Below are 13,933 nucleotides of genomic sequence, written 5' to 3'. Positions count from 1 at the left end.
GTTTCTACCCTTTTGAAAAAAATTAAAATGCAAGTATGCTTCAAAGGTGGAAAAAAACATTACATTGTGAAGAAAACAATAAATCCATTGGTTGAAATGTAGAGTAACAACAAGGTCATAATAAAATCAAGCTTGGTGACAAACCAAAACATTTAAAATAGTGAGAATACCAACAAGAAAATCTTAAACTTATGCATCTACACAATAGTTTTGAGAATTACTACTACACTTTTGATATATCGATGCATTCATTAAGCAATGAGGTGGATTTATTTGCTAAGGTTGTGTATTTATTATTTTCCCGCACATGTGTTAAACAAAACTATGTATCTATTCATCCTAAGTATGCTTATGTGTTAAATTAACCAAATCTACACTTTATTTAAGCATACTTGTGCATATGTTAGGCAAAACTACACATCCATCTAGGTGGGTTGATAGAAGGAAGACAATTGGGTATTCACATGGTTGTGCATATGGTGATTATAACTGTGCATATGTGATATATACCTGCATAGTTTCAATTCTCTCAACCTTTCATTGGGGTTGGGTTGGGGAACTACATTGCCTATGGGCGCTTATCGTGTGATGAGCATGGGTATGTGGGGTAGACCAGTAGAGGGGCTTCTCTCATATACCCCAGCTATCTTGACAAGGCATATGTGAAGAAGTTCTAATAAGTGATAACTAAATGAATTCATGGGTAATTAACTAAGATACAAAAATATTACATACTCGTACAACTATCCTAAAGGTATGTGCCCATTCACTTTATCTGAGAGCTAAATGTCTACATGGTACATCCGGGTACATAACATGATGACATCTCGAGGGAGAGTCCATACGATGTTTATCTTGGGCTTCACAATCCTAAGCGATCTACTCTCCACTAGAGTCCTTGCATAGTAGACCCATAGAGCATTTGACTAGGACCTATTGTATTGCATTGTCTCATGATCTTGGTTTTAGTCCTCTATATTGTTTGGCATAACTATTAGCCATGGATGAATATTTTATGTATGTTGGAGGTTGGATCACTATCTCCATTAGCACGAACGGAGTGGGCCTATGGGTTTCACATGGTTGGGAGGCCTAGCTACCTGTACCACTATTGGTGACTGATGTACAAAGTTGGCCTTCCTCCATATTTAGTTCCAGAGTTGGATGCTCACATGGTTCTTTGTATCTACCGGAATATGTTTCCATGTGGTTTATGTAATTTTGATTTATTGAGATAGTTGATTTATGCACATGTATGTTCACTATGATTTTTCTTTCTACATGATTACATTAGATGTTATAGATTAGATGTTAGAATTAATTTATCTCCTTATGCTTTTGAGTGTTTGCTCCTTGACTATTGTGGTTCCAGTACTCCCTAGTGTGGAGGTTCTAACTCTTTCCCCCTTCTAATTGTTTGTTAGGTTATTTCTTTGCAAACCTAGGTGACATAAATTTAGCATTGGGTGATACTGGAAAGTATTGCATGACTATAGAAAAATATTGTGTGATATTGGAAAGTATTGTACAATAGTAGTAAGTTCTATTGTGCAACATCGGTAAAGTATCACATAGTAATAGTGAAGTATATCATGCAATACTAGAAAGTATCATATGGTAGTTGTAAGAAGTATCATGTGATATTGGAAAAGTATCTCCTAGTCATATTGTACGATATCATACAATACTGTAAAGTATCACCTAATTTGTATGCAAAAACCTGCTCGAAAAAACAACAAGTATCTCCAGACTTGTTGATTGAGATTTGAAGGCTGTTTTGGATACCCTATTGGGTTGTACCCCTTTTCAAGTCCTGATAGCTCGTAGACTATGGGTTTCTTGTTTGTTTAACTTTCATAGTTGGTTTTTGAACATGTTAATATGTAGTGACACTTGGAGATCATTGGTTGCTTGTGTAATGCCCCACCAAGGGATCCAAAGAATTAATCTAAAATATCACTAAGTTTGCCAAACAAAATTTTTTTTTTAAACATGAAAGTAAAACCATTCATAACATTCACGGAAGCAATAGTAACATCCAATTGAAAGAAAGCATAACATATATAATAGGTTACATTCTTCATGGATCCCTTAACTTTGAATCACATCTAAATTAACTAGTATTAATGATTCCATCTAATACTACATCCACATGAAATAATAATGAAAAGTCCAACGTTCTTAAATTACATTCTTGATTACTCAATCATCCACTATACATGCCACAGGGTATGAAAGGCTTGAAAGAATAAAAATCCATGTAAATATAGTACATCATCATACTAACTCTAATCCATGATGAAATAACATAATGAAACCACATGTCATACATGATACATCATCACAAAAGATATAAACATCCATCATAAAATATAACCATATCTCACAAACATAAATAACTAAGTGCACGGTTCCTCCCAACTATTAATAGCATCATTAGACCATCATGGATCCTAGCCATCCCTCCATGCATAACATTCCAAGCACCGAAGAGATCATCGATATTATCATAATAGGAATGTCACTCCTAATCATACTACATCATATGCAGAAAGAAATCTAACACACAAAATAAAGCATAAGATAACATCATGCAAATCATCAATGTAAGAAACATACCAATAAATACATCCATCATAGGGTATATCATCTATCATAATGATCCAAGAACATAATGAAGATAAATACCAACCAAGGATGCTCCAGCCACGGTGTCTCGGACGAATCTCAAATGATAAGAGTGGAAAAACACTACCACTCGACCACTTGGAACCTAAGTGGTCCACTCCCACCGTGCTGAGGAGATAAACTCAAGTCCCAAACAGGCTATCAAAAATCACATAGCAAAGATACTCTCTAAGTCCAGGAATCCTAAAAGTATACTAACTCAAAGATTCCAATCACAAAACCGACATCTAATCCTAGAGGCACACGATGATATGTAGGAAACCTATTATGCAAGCGGGAAAGTGTCATCGCATATATCATGTAGAAGTTACCCTGGTAGTTAGCTAAACTCCACGGGTCCCTTCTGATCCTCATGCAGTCACTAGTATCCTCTCATACTGACAAGGCATACTATGGAATGCAAGGTTGCAACCAAGCGTTCTCTCTACTCCCATCCTAGTCTATATTAGCACTCGAGGCATGGGCGTGAACCAAAACAATTATCTTTTTAGGTTCATTTAATCCCCATTTAGTGTAAATGTTATCACTTATTAACAAAACTTACAATGAGTTACCCTGGCAGCCACTTAGGGCCCCGACCCCCATTGCAAGCCACTTCCTAACACTACAAGTAGATAACCTACCCTAAGCTCATGGAATCAAAAAATCACCCCAGTCTTATACAAGCGACTGGAAAGAAAAATCAAAAGATAATCCACAATAAGAATCATCAAATATCCACAATAAAAGCATTAAATCTCCATGAGCATCTAAAAAGCATCCATAGAAAATCATGACCACAACAGTTCTCTATTGGCAACTGAAGGTATCACTGATAATCAAAAGTATCCATTGGTTCTCAATAACCAAAATATATCTCAAAATCATACTGATCAAAGACTCCAAAATGGTTGAGTCAAAACATGTCACAACATGACATCATCAAGAAGTAAATCAACATTTCAGTCCCATCATGGTGACTGAAAAGTAATCCAAGGATAACTGATTGATGACTCAAAAATGGTTAAGTCAAGTGTCTCAGATACATATGACTTAGCTTCACTCAAGAAGACTGATGAGCAATAACAATCAATAAATACAAACATCACATAGAGCATTCCATCACATAACCATGGTTGGGTTTAGAAAGATTGAGACCAAATAAGATCAACATGTCATCACATCTCATAACCCCCGAGCCTCTGGTAACAACTTAAGATTGGTCAATACTAGTCAACCCAAAAACCCAAAACAAGAAGCATGGAGAAAACACAATGCAAACACATGTTTTGGTTTACTAAAAATTACATAACTGAATTAAGTGTAGAGGTTTTTTGTTTTTTGTTTGCAGGTATACTTTGAGTATATAAGATTTACCATTTGACCTACATGTCAACCCGTTTGTTTCCCCGATAGCATTATTCTTTCCATTATTTAAAATAATATTCTAAGAATAACTTAAGGGTAAATACTTACTCATTAAATCGTTCACTTTATTTTGCTAAGATTAATGTTACTAATTGAATAACTCTTCCTTAATGTTACTTCAACTTCTCAACATAATCAAAGGATCATTACTCGTTTAAATTATAAGAAAGTCAGTTACTAGTCTTTCGAATAGGAAGATAACATCAAGACTAACTATCCTTACTTAAAATGCCATGCTTTATTAAATCATTAATTAAGTAATAATTCTCATAGGAACACAATCCATGACCCTATATCATTTAATTAAAACTCAATTAAATATTACTAAATCTTAAGTCTCTTGATTAAATCATCACTAACAACCATTAAAATATCTAAAATCTTTATTCAAGTCATTTTATCAACTTAAATGTAAATACTTTACATCTTCGCTAGAGGAATCGAAGCTTACCAATTAAACTTTATTACATAACTTAATTATTAATTAAATTAATGAACTCTAATTAATTAATTTAATTAATAATTACATATCCATATCAACGACCCAATTAATAACTAGTCATTATTTGTAAGTTAAGGCCAACCATAATCCAATTCTCTAATATAAACAACAAGTTATATCTTATTAATAAATCTATATAATGACCACATTCATCATTCTTTCAAAGAATACTAACATTCCCTTAACCAATTCGTATTATCGATAATCATTTCAAATAAGACTCTATCGCATAACTTAATTATTAATATCATAGTTATAATATCAAATCAATGAATATCAATTGATTAAAAATCAATTATACTCCAAATTCAAAAATTAATATCTTTAATAATCTCCACTAGATTAACTCTAATTAGATTAATTAATAACTATTTAAACTATTATTTATTAATAGTTTGTTAGACCCAACAAACATTAATAAATAATAAACTCATCGAAACTATAAATGATCGCTCAAGAGAACCTTAGAAAACTTCATTGGTTAATATTTAACTAACTCTCAACACCATTAAGGTATATCAAATATCTCTCCTTTTTAATAATAATTGACAAATTATAATCATGTCATTTTCAATAAATCGATTTACAATTCCAAGGACCCCAAAATAATCGATAACTTTAAATATTAAAGTTCATTCTAACTGTATCACTAATTTGAAAACTTATTGACTTGATTAATTACTTAAATAAAATTTTATTAATATTATATATATATATATATATATATATATATATATATATATATATATCATATAAAAAAATCAATATATATAAAAATTACCAATACAAAATTGAATTATAAAATTTGAATCATATAACTGCATTTAAAAAAAAAATGAATTATAAAGTGATTTATATCACTAACGTCCCATCTTAAAAGGGTGCAGTGCGGTGCCTGTACCTTGTCGCAGGGCTTGCGACAGTAGTCGCAGTACCTGCGATAGTGGTATAGTCGATCACCAACCGCAGGCCGTAATTATATATATGAAAGATGCGGGGGTAGGGGGTGGGTAATTTGCCCCTCCCCAATGCATAATTAAATATATTTTTATTAAAACATTTTCTTTTCAAACGTATTTCGCATGCACGATTCGGATATAATTTTTTCATTGCGCTTTTTAATATTTGACTTTTCAATGATATATATATATGTATATATATATATATATATGTATATATATATATATATATGTATATATATATGTATATATGTATATATGTATATATGTATATATATATGTATATATGTATATATGTATATGTATATATGTATATATGTATATATGTATGTATATATGTATATATGTATATATGTATGTATATATGTATATATGTATATATATGTATGTATATATGTATATATGTATATATATGTATATATATGTATGTATATATATATATGTATGTATGTATATATATACATACATATATATACATACATGTATACATACATACATACATACATACATACATACATACATACATATATATATATATATATATATATAAGTACATAAGTATGCAGATTTGTAAATATGAATGGGTACATTTCTACAGAGAACATACACACAATATTTTCCTTTTAAAATAATTGATCTCTAACTTTATTCAATATTCCACCTAATAGGTCTGACTATTAGTTTTGAAAACATTTTCAAATCTATTTCTCAATTCGATTCTAATTCGAACCCAAGCACGATTTAGATCTAGTTTCCTTCCTAAATTGAAACTAGAGTTTTTCCATTGTTTTCTTCTCAACCAAATAAAATATCTAGATTCCAATTTCAAATTACAAATTTAATCATAGAGAATATTCAGACACATATAACAGACACGATGAAGATAGGAAGAGAAAGAGTGCAAATAGAATATGTGATTATCACTAGTGCACCTAGACACTAATGCTAATTTTCCATCCCTCATAAGTCCATAGAAAATCCCTTCCTTCTCCAACATTCGCAATTCCTCCAAGATCCAAGCCTACTGAAACCTCCCACGTGATTAAAAGTGCTTGAAGAAGCATAGGAGCATGTAGAAACATATAAGCATGTAGAAGCATATGAGCTTCTCAAATGCATGTAAGCTTTGAAGCTTGTCCAAACGCACTAGGAGAGCCTCTATTTAAAGGCCTCTAAAATGCATCTAGAATGTCTCTAGAAACAACTAGAAGATAAGCATGACAACTAAGCATGAGTCTTCTCCAACCTTCTAGATGAGTCATAAGGTTGTAGACACCATGTGCTCAAATAATATGCAAACTCCTAAGTGTCGACAACTTGTGCATTCTTAGAGTGCAAGCTCCTATGTTGTCTACATGACAACTCTCGAGAATTTGCAAACTCCTGAATATTAAAATAATGCACAATAATTAATATAATATTTACTTTACTCTTTTCAATTTAATTAATTTATTTATTAAATCTCATGCACTAACTTTAATAATTCCACTTATTTTATCTTAATATATTTATATTTTATTCACATGAAATCTAGAATCTTTTAATAATTTTAATATATTTTCCACTTTTACATTTTCAAAACTTAATTGCTAAAATATTTATTAACTTAAATAAATATTATCACATTCCAACTTTAAAATTATAACTTTTATCTTCAAATTTAATTATTTTATTTAATTAATTTCCTAATTAATTAAATAAAATAAATATTAAAATACCATATTAATTTTCTATTAAATTAAACCATTAATTAAATCTTTTAATTAGGCTTAATTAATAGAAAATACTCCAAAGACTTACAAGGTAAAATGCGAAAAACCCATCATAGCCAAAATACATACAAAATCAAACCAAGTGTTAATATCATGAATTACGTCATTTGACGTATTCAGAGGGTACTCAACTCAGTTACTTGTCCTAATTTCCAATTAGGACAAATGGCTTAAAGGGTTGGGATTTGGACTTGAGAATTTATCTCACCTCTCTTATCATTGAGATAATGCGATAGGGTATGCTCATCCTGGCAATTCAGGGAAGTCGATACTTGATACCTGCAACTTGCATAAAAACCACTCATGTACATACAATATATACTAAACTAAATAGGCAATGACAGGAAGTGGTGCATCGTGTAGATCCTGACTAGCAGGTGACTACGACTCCCTTCCTTAACCACATCAGACACGCCATACATAAGAATAAATACGCACACCATACACATGCAAGTATGGGGTAAGTATCCATAAGAAAACACATATGATAATAAATCATCTTACCAATCATCATTAATAACTACAAACACTGAAAATAATCATCATGCATACATGAAATGTAAAGTACCAAGTAATCTTATCATATATTAGTTGAATCCATAGCACACTATCTCAAACAATGTTACTAACCATCAACATAAAACTAGCCCTAAAAGAGTTCAACAATGATAGAAAAAATGTGAACAAGGGGCAAGCACTACAACTTGGATTTTTTGGGTAAGTCTTCTGTTGTGATCTTTTGATTAGTTTCATGTTGATGTTGTTTAAATCTATGCTTGTTTCTTTAAAAAAAAATATTGGTTATTATTTATCCTTGTTCCAAGGATCTCTGGGTGGGGCATTACAGGACAATATTTGACTAAAAAAATACTCTACCTTCTCTAACATGATAAGTTGATGGGATAGGTTGAATCTCTCCTATCTTTGTAGTATGGAAGGTAAGATTGTTGATGTTGAAGATTCTCTTTAGAAGATTGGAGAGCAAAGTAATAAAATTCTAAAAGCTTCTTCCCTATACCTAACAATTATTCTTAGCAAATTGGAAAAGAGCCCAATACTATTGTGTAGGTTGATGACTCTCAGGAGGTTAGTGAGGGCAGAAAAATTGATGCCTCGTAAAAGGATCAGGACTTTTATCAAGATGTTGGCATCACATATTATTAGCAAGAAGGTTGAAGAAATCTCTAAGGTTTCTATAGAAAATATAATTTATTTGGAGGACGAAATGATTCAACTTCTAAAAAATATGCATTTATTTTCTTTTGTTTGTTTTTTTTGTTGTCGTTTAGTTTTGTTGATGCTCTACTTTCCTTTTGGTTATGGACTAGATTTTTGTTCTTTCCTTCTAATGTTGTCTCTAATTCAAGGTTTTGGATTTCTTGGGCTCTGAATGTTTAAATCTTAAATTTTTGTATATGGGTTTCATGCCCCTAAAAAACTATTTTTTCAATTAATAAAAATATACTCACATTACAACAACAAGAAAAAAAATCATTGTTTCCTTCTATTCTAAACCCTAATACACATCTCCATGTAACTTTGGATATTCTTTTAGAACATCTTGGTTTTCACCATCCTACTTGAGTTGTATGGATGCATGTATGTCTTTGTAGCACTATTCATATCCACTCTCTTTGAAATCCTCTAATTGACAACATCTAAGGATTTCATTGTGACTTAGTTTGAGTTGATTTTAAAGTTTTAATTTCTCATTTTATCATATTTTTTGTTGATGAGGTTTTCAGTAGTATGCCTTATGGAGCACCTTTTAATGTACTTTATTAGTCTTTTACACACCTCAAGTGAACCCCTTGAATATGCTTTTGTATGGAATTTATATTAGGAATCTACTAACTCAAATCATGTAAACCTTTACATACATAAATTTGTAAAATTGGTCAATCACAACCTCTGGAATAGTCTAGAACCATAGTATTTTAAAGTATAATAATTATTAATTTGCGTAGAATTCGTGATAAAGTCTTTACTAATGATTTATGTAGGTTTGTAGATTATTTTGGGTTTCTTTTTTTTCATTTTTTTACCATTTTTATAATAGTGGCTTTCGACCTTCACTATTTTGTTAATGCCTTTTTATTTAGTTTTGGTTTGCAACAAACCATTTCCTCTCATTCAAATTTATATTATCCCAATGATGATTATAGAATGTGATCTGAACTGTTGATTGAGAAAAATAAGCACAATAAAATCTTATAACAATATATTTTTTCATTTTTATAGTCTTTGCTTTCAACTTTCTTTCATTGTTCTTTAACTAATTTGATTTGGAAAAACCATTTTCTCTTCAAATCTCTATTATCTCAACAATAGATTATAGAATGTGATCCAACATTAAAAATCTAATACAATTTAATCTTAAAACAATTTCATGACAATATAAATTGCAAAAATATCATTAACTACATGACTAATTAACTTAAAATATTTTAAAAAGGTACAATATTTTTTCTTTAGAGTTATCATGAACGGTAAGAACTTCTATTGTCCGTGGGCTCCATCATAAGAGAATCTGGTTTGGGTACCATCACAGTAACCAAGGTTTTCGTTATGTATAATGAAATGGCGCATGGAACAATTAATGATGACAATCAAAATAGTCTAAGCTTCAATCGAGTCTGTATGGCATTTTTTTAACAATCAATGATTTGATGTTCATCATTCGAGTCACGAGCCTTTTGAATAATATGGATGCTTTGGGAATATAAAATACAAATCTGTACAGCTTGAAATGACCATTATGGAATAACAATAATCTCCTCTCTACGTTCTTCACGATTCATAACCATGACAAGAGGGAGGATCTTTCTATTCAATAAGAAAAAGCAACGTAATTTTGGTTTAACAACACCGGAAGATGGAGTTGGACAGAGATACAAATGGTAAACACTCGGAAATATTGAAAACAATCGACTTCATAGGGAAATAATGAGTTGGTAAATTAAGAAACAATGACGAAAGCGAACAGTTTTGTCTGTTCGTCTATGAGCAATGAAATGAAGTTTCCCTCAACAGATAGGAAGATCTGGAGGAGGCAGTTCCAGAGTTGATATGAAATCCATTCCATTTTCAACGACAAAAACCATTGCTAAACCCCACCCAATGTGCAAATCCAGATGACAGTGCATCAGCCATGTTCCTGCACACCCATTCAATTCAACAACAAATTCAAAGGCCGCATGATTATAAAAGAAAAAAGAGTCAGAAACTGTTAAAAATTCAATCTTTACCAGGATTGTCAGCAACAAAACGAATGGCAGCCCATCCATTGACTGGAAGATTGAGAGTGTTACGCATGGGAGGATCCACAAGATTGAATTTTGATGGATCTGTTGCTGCATTATAGTTCCCGAATCCAGAACCCACAATGTAAAAGTCATATCCATGCAAATGAATTGGGTGGCTTTCCCCGGCCACGATATTAGTCCCCTGAAGAATCACCTGCACCGCCGTGTTATATTTCAACACTTTCACAGTGGTTGTCTTCAGTGGAGACCAGAGGCTCCTGCTTATGTTCTGCCCAGTGTAATCGAACTGCACTGGAGGAGTATCAGGGAAGCCATCGCTGAAAACTCCTTTGATTCCAAAATGATGGGCTTGAAGTATTGAATGAGAAGATGGGAGAACGAATGAGTGGTTGTTCATACTTGCTGCAAGTCTTGTTCCGTTTGGACCGAGGCATGATTTTTCTGGGCAGTTGAGCAGGCCCAATCCCACAGTGTAGAAAAGAGTTTCCTCCACTGTCAGAGGAACAAAAACAGGGTGTTCTTGGGAGGCCAGGCTCCTCAGGCTTGAAGAAAACTTGTAGGCAGATTGTGTGTCGTTGTAGAATGGAAGAAAAGGCAAATTAGGGGAACTTCCATTGTTGTATTCAAAGATGGCAGTGGTGGTGGTGTTGTCAAATTGGACTCCCTTAGCGCTGGCATATGCTCGAGCAGCAATGTAGTAACTTCCTCCTGCTTTGTCGAAAGTCACGAGCACATCCGTTGTTTGGCCAGGACCCAACACAAGAATGTTTGTTTTGTAGGGTTTTGTGTATGAAGCGTCCACTCCAACTACTGTCATTTCGTGGTCTGCAATGGCCACGAATAGATCCGCAGTCATTGCAGCGTTAATGACCCGTACTATATTAGTCTCCCCTGTCTTCACACCAACTCTAAATGTGTCTGCATTCATCACTAGAATGTCATCATTTCTCCTCATTGCACTAGAAACATATGTAACTGATTTATAGCAAAACTAAGTTAATTTTGATAATGTTATGGCACCTGAAGTTGAGCACTGAAATAGATCTCCTGGCTGTCCATTGATTGTAAAAGCGTCAGAGATGTTAGCGTTGCCTCCTGTTCGCGTTGCTTCATTTATCACGTCGATGGGATTGCTGTTCCACCATTCCCCTGTTCATACATACCCGTTATACATCTCAAAGTAATAAAAATTGGGAACATAAACAAATTGGTCAATGATTCAAGAATTTGACGAAGGAGCATTTTATCCATCTGACTATTGAAGAATACTTAATAGTGGAGTTTTCTTTAAGGTTAAGCTCATTTAATACATTTTCTATTTGTTTCAAGGTGGGAGTTGGAATGGTGTGGGATGGATAACCTTTCAAGAAAGTCCAATGCTTCACCTCTATGAGGGTCATCAGAGCGCAATTAGTGCTACGTTTTCAATTCATCCTCATGAGAGATGGGTTCTTGCAAACCACTACTCATTCAAAAAAACATACACGCACACATACATACACACACAACAAATTCACTTGATGTAGAAGATATCTCCTCCTTATCATTGTCATATGTTTCACAAGCGATACATCTAGGTGATGCTTACACAAGTGAAGCATTAGGCCTTCTTGGGAGGTCACCCATCTCACTTTAGTTCCAATTCAAGCACATTTAATCATGGAGTTCCCTCCGAGGATAAGTCCAATTAGCTTGCTACTCTATTTGTAAACCTTTCGATTAGTGTTGATCTTATCAACCATTCATTATAGAGTTCATTTAGTTTGTCAATTGATAAGTAGGAGATATTTTGTTGAACAAGATAAATTGTGCTAGTTATCAACTTTCTCTACTACTCATGAAACATAGATCAATAAAATTGATTCAAAATCTACAAAATTCAGTCATAATAATAATACTATAATAAAACAATAAGTTTGACTTTAATATCTCTACGATAAAATTCTAATAACAACATCAACAAACTATACACATAAGAAGGTTAACTAAATATTACATGAAAGAGATAGTTATGTAGCATCTATATACCTAGTAAGATAGGAATCTCTTGAGCAGGCTTGGGGAAGGGATAGAAAGTTCCAAATCTGGGCAAAACAATCAAGGCACCATAGACAGTAGCTCTGAGCCAGGAGCTGTGTGCATGCCACCACAAAGTGCCTTCTTGGCCACTTATGGTGAACCTATATGTGTAACTTTCGCCAGGTAGGATGGGACATTGTGTTATATATTCTGGTCCATCAGACCACCCTGTACGCATCTGCCGCACTCCATGCCTGAAACATTTAGTTCACTAATTTAGTAAAGTGTGGCTTAAACATCATACAGTAAGATTTGATTTCTAAACTAAAAGTGTTAAATAGTCGAAATTGACTTTTTTTTCTAAGCTTAATTTTTCCCTTAATATGTGATGTTGAAGGGTGACAGTAAAGCGTTAGACAAACCAGTGAATTGTAGCATTGTACTGAGACTTATTAATGACTTTGACAATAAGAGTGTCTCCATTGTTAACAGAGAGCGTTGGGCCCGGGAACTGCCCATTCACTGTGATTATATCATGGCTCCCACAAAGCCTCTCCACTGACTTGGACTCAATCTGTAATGGTCCAAGCAAAAGAAGGGAAGAGATATAAAATTGGAGTACATATTATTGATCAGTAAAAAGCTAGTGCTAAATTATTTAAACATACAAATGTTTTTAGATTCAAGATATTACAAGAGTTTTTCTCACATTATCAAAAATCAGATTAGCAAAGTAACTGAATGAATTCCAATAAATTTGATCTACCGGTACTTACAACAAAAGTGTGTGTATAAAATGGGAAGTAAAATGGGAAGAATGGGTGTGCCACGGCGGTGCCTGCCGCAAGAACAATGCAGACAAGCAGCAGCAGAAGCTTTTTCTCAGAGAAATTCTGATGAAACCATACATCTTCCATATCCATTGAATTGTACGAGAAAGAAACAAAGAAATTCCTACTCTTGGAGCAAAGGACGCTCACATGAAAACTCAATGTACCCACTTTAACAGCTGGATCATGTTATTCTCACGGGCCAACTGAGATGGAATATTTATATCAGAAATTTATGAATTGGGTGGGGTTTGGTAAGCCCTGAAGTGGAGAGAGTGAGATCATTTGTGACGTTGTAAGATAAAAGCTCAAAGAACCCACAAAAATATCTGCATATATTCCTCCAACGAATAGTCCATTGTTTCCAATCAAGTCAGCGGCATAACATCATATTGTTATTAGCCATATTGGACATCCTTCTCTATAGTGAATGATCATAAAAGTCTCCTGTTTTATTATTACATTTTGTCTTCAAGGGTTGTTAGCAGAT

General features: G+C 33.1%; 1 protein-coding gene across 1 annotated transcript; it reads right to left on the bottom strand.

Moving 5' to 3' along the window:
- Positions 1-10,022: 10,022 nt before the first annotated feature.
- Positions 10,023-13,643, bottom strand: LOC149556605 (putative laccase-17). The gene is made up of 6 exons (XM_089830999.1): positions 13,390-13,643; positions 13,036-13,187; positions 12,623-12,867; positions 11,615-11,743; positions 10,577-11,512; positions 10,023-10,485 (listed from the first exon to the last, which is right to left on the bottom strand). The coding sequence occupies exons 1-6, from the start codon at positions 13,534-13,536 to the stop codon at positions 10,355-10,357; spliced, it is 1,740 nt and encodes a 579-aa protein (XP_089687125.1). The 5' UTR covers positions 13,537-13,643; the 3' UTR covers positions 10,023-10,354.
- Between the last annotated feature and the right edge of the window lie 290 nt (positions 13,644-13,933).

The sequence above is a fragment of the Cupressus sempervirens genome, chromosome 5 (genome assembly GCF_028749045.1).
Source record: "Cupressus sempervirens isolate cs-2001-9-10 chromosome 5, ASM2874904v1, whole genome shotgun sequence".
NCBI lineage: Eukaryota > Viridiplantae > Streptophyta > Pinopsida > Cupressales > Cupressaceae > Cupressus > Cupressus sempervirens.
This window is presented reverse-complemented; position numbering and strand designations above follow the sequence as displayed.